Source organism: Chenopodium quinoa, unplaced genomic scaffold, assembly GCF_001683475.1.
Source record: "Chenopodium quinoa cultivar QQ74 unplaced genomic scaffold, ASM168347v1, whole genome shotgun sequence".
In the NCBI taxonomy this organism is placed as follows: Eukaryota; Viridiplantae; Streptophyta; class Magnoliopsida; order Caryophyllales; family Amaranthaceae; genus Chenopodium; species Chenopodium quinoa.
Window position 1 is genome coordinate 1,120,918 of NW_018742455.1, and position 3,951 is coordinate 1,124,868.

General features: G+C 33.5%; 1 protein-coding gene across 1 annotated transcript; it reads left to right on the forward strand.

The window, feature by feature from the left end:
- The first annotated feature begins 441 nt into the window (after nucleotides 1–441).
- Nucleotides 442–2,872, forward strand: LOC110717173 (isoprenyl transferase-like). The gene is made up of 3 exons (XM_021895821.1): nucleotides 442–1,004; nucleotides 1,788–1,855; nucleotides 2,240–2,872. The coding sequence occupies exons 1-3, from the start codon at nucleotides 606–608 to the stop codon at nucleotides 2,673–2,675; spliced, it is 903 nt and encodes a 300-aa protein (XP_021751513.1). The 5' UTR covers nucleotides 442–605; the 3' UTR covers nucleotides 2,676–2,872.
- Nucleotides 2,873–3,951: the final 1,079 nt, after the last annotated feature.

A 3,951-nucleotide genomic window follows, 5' to 3' on the forward strand; every position in this document is an offset into this window, starting at 1 on the left:
TTTCATTTCAATAAAAAAGTAGTGTCATGTTCATTCTAACAATACTAGTATAATATTAATGGTATTACAAATATTATAAATTGAATGTTCATTCAAGAAATATGAATTCAAGTTTAATGTACTGTATATCTCCTCCATTCCCCATATATTTGCAACATGGGATGATACACGGATTTTAAGAAGTGATTTGTTGTTATTGTTTCATTCTTATAAATAAAATTATATATATATATATATATATATATATATATATATATATATATATATATATATATATTAGAAAATAACCGTACCTTAATGCTAATTGAATAGTATTCATATTATTTATCAACATATTTCATCCGTGGATGATAGATGAATGAGAGCAAATGATGGATGTAGGCGGATCTATAAAATGATGAATGGATGCAAATGAAGCTATACCCCAATTCAAATCGTATCCATTGACATCTATACCTTCAAAAAAAGACATTCTATTGGAGCCACCTACTTGGGAATATAAGTACCTCATTTAATTCTAGTAGTTTACAAAACCAAAACCATACATTCATTTATCCAATCCGTAACCTACTATCTTCCAAAATAGCAAAACTTACCAAGTAAATATGCTACGTTTCGTCCGAGTAAATGGCTTCTCTTTATTGGCATCTTCTAAAAAATTAGTTGAACCAACAGAAATATACAACCCAATTTTCCCCAACTACAACCCAAATCACTTCATTAGTAGGAAGAACAGTTTGAGATCCTTGTGTAATTTCATCACACCGAAAAATTGTGATCAAAATTGTGAAGTTATGAATCAAGAAGAAGAGTTTATTATCCCTAAACATGTGGCTTTAGCCTTGGATGGATCTAGGACATGGCATAAAAAACATGGCCTAGATCTTGATTATAAGCCATTCTATCAGGGTTTCATGAGGTTTATTGAGTATTGTCTCAAATGGAAAGTTAGTAGTGCCACATTCTACGTGTATGGTCTTAGAAATTTTAAGAAGCGATCTAAGGTATACATATCTTGGTCATTTTTTAGAAATTTATTTAGGTTGTTTGGCAAGGGTACTTAACTTATATTAGAGAGTTTTTTAAATAGTATACAAGAATAATTTCTTTGTCCCGCATAAAATATGCTTTAGATTTCATAGTAACTCATGTGCAACTCGCAAAGATAAAAATTAACACAAACCTCTTTGAAAGTATACATGCATTTAGATGATTATTTAGTTTATTGATCATTTAAAAGTTGAAAACTTTTATATGCATTTAGGTACAAGATGTAACCAATGTGCTTTTTATTCATTTTCATGATTATTAGTTTTTATTGCTCATTTAATCATCAATAATGAGCAAAGATGAACCATGAAATTGATTGTTTGTTAAAAGTAATTCTATGAAAATGTTATTGTTTCTATTTTATCATTTGCATGACAATGAAAATTCTCGATTATTTTTCACCATTTGGGTTCATTTTAAGGTTCTTTAACACCTTTTTACTCCCTACCAAACAATTCAAATAATAGACTCACTTAAACTCGTCTAATAAAATCATTGGTGTGAGTAAATAATGATATTAGAAACACTACTTTGAATATTTAAATTTGACTAATACTATGCAAATTACATAGTTTTTTTTTTTTTTTTTTCATTATTATAAAGGCTCCATTGGCTTTGAAAATTTTGACTTCGCCTCAAGTTGATTTTAAAAATAAGCATTAATAGATGGATAAACTCTCCTTGTCGCAGTTACGTTATTTTATTCTAACGCTTCCTCCTAAAATTTTACATCACAGGAAGAAGTTGATTTATTTCTAGATCAACTTGAAACAGTTTTAGAGGAGGAATTGGAATATTTTACGAGGTAATCCGTCCATACTTTATGTACTACTAAACTGTTGTATAGATACGCAATTTAAGAAAAATATTAAAAAAAAAAGTGAATGCTTCGTTGTCAGATAAGTATTATAGCGAATATAAATTATTGGTAGATTTTTACGGCTTTTTTTTTTTTGTTTTTGTAAAATTTCTTTTCACAAAAACAAGGATTTACAAAGTAAGTTCTCACAATTTTATTTTTTTATTTTTTTTTTTTACAAAAATTGACATGGTATTTGTTTCTTGGTAAAACATTGGCATGTACCAATACTTAGCGCAATTTCAAAAACCAATTCAAAAACATTGCCATGGTATTTTATTTTATTTGTTATTTTATTATTTTTTTAATTTGGCAACCCTTGTGAAACAGGAAAGGAGTAAGAGTGTTGGCGGTAGGAGAAAAGTACATGTTACCTAAATCACTTCAAGCCACAATAAAGAAAGTAGAAGAAGCAACAAAAGACAATGCAAAACTTGATTTAGTCCTTCCAATATGCTACACTTCACAAAGTGACATAGTTCAAGCAACAAGAAAAATTTGCCACAAAGTCAAGGAAGGAAGCATTACATTAGAAGATGTTAATGAAGATTTGATTCAACAACATCTTGCCGTCCTTGGCTCTCGACCTATTCCAGACCTATTTATACGAACAGGCGGCCAACTTCGCGTTGGCATGTTGTTGGGGTGGCAAATTGCCAATGTTCATCTACATATTACCAACACTTGTGCACCTGATTTCGGGAAAGATGTGTTCCTCGACGCTTTGCGTTCCTATCAGAAAAGAGATACAACGTTTGGTAGGTAAAGTTAGAAGCCAAGCTACTATGTTTTATTTTTTACCTTAATCTTGTCAAAGAAATTAAAAATTCCAATTAATTAAGGTGTCTGGTGCGCAAATTCTATGCTACTTCTGGAGTGTCGTGTGCTTGGTACTCTAGATTTATAAAAGTTATGTTATTTTAATATGAATTTCTTGTTATTTCAATTTATATATATATATGTTTCGGGTGAAAATAATGGGACCTTGTCGAAGGTCCGATGAAGTGGAGAAGACTGGATTCGGTCCAAGTGATGTTGGGCCGAAGGTTTCCTGCACAGCAAACACACGTAAACTAGCCTCGGGGGTGTTGCCGAGGAAGGCCCCTCCGATGCTAAAGTCAGTACAGTGTGTAGAAAGAGAATGCTATGCAAGAGAATTAATTGCTTGAGGCTTTGTTTGAATGAATGTACAAATGTAATATTGATGGCTTTTATACCTTTGCATATATGGAGAAGTTGGGCCTTAGCCCAATTGACTTGCCTTGAGGACTGATCTTTGACTTTAGCACAATTGGAGAGTTGAATCTTGACCTTGGGCTTTTAATTGGATCATTTAATGACTAGGCCCAATTGGACTAAATTGGACCCAAACAACTTGCCCCCCAGACCCGATTTGGCAGGATGACGGGTCGGGTTTGATTAATCAGAAAAGGAGGGAAGTGAATGATTTAATTAATCCAAGAAATTTGAATTTAAACCGTAATTAATGAGATAACAACAGTTAAGGCGAATAATTGTGGAAGTTGGACGGATAATGGGCGGTTTAATCTCAAGGTCGTGTGTTTAACGGTTACTTAGTGGGGTGTTTAAGAGAAATTGAAACGCGGACTCCCAGAATTCCCATTTCTGGAGATATAATTAGAGGCGCGTCATCTCTCCTCACTTATTCACCAACACAAACCCAGAATTCTCGAGAGAGCCCAAGAACCCGCGTCAAAACTTCGCAAATTACCCGAGCATTAAGCTTAGAAACTGAGACTCGTCACTACCAATTCGTAAATCGGCAACTTTCGCTTCAGATTAAGGTAAATTCCTTTGATTTTAGTTTATTTTTCTTCGAATTTGAACTCCTTCCCCTTTTTTCGACTTTTTTCTTCGAAATTCATCCATGGTGAGAGGAGTTAGAGGTAGAACCCGTGCTCCAAGAAGAGCAAGGCCAATTCCCGATCCCAGGAACAGGATTGGGACCTGGAATGGACAGAGAGCAGAGCCTGATCCTGCTGAAGGGATTAGGGCGACTCCTATTTCTTCGGCTCCTCCTC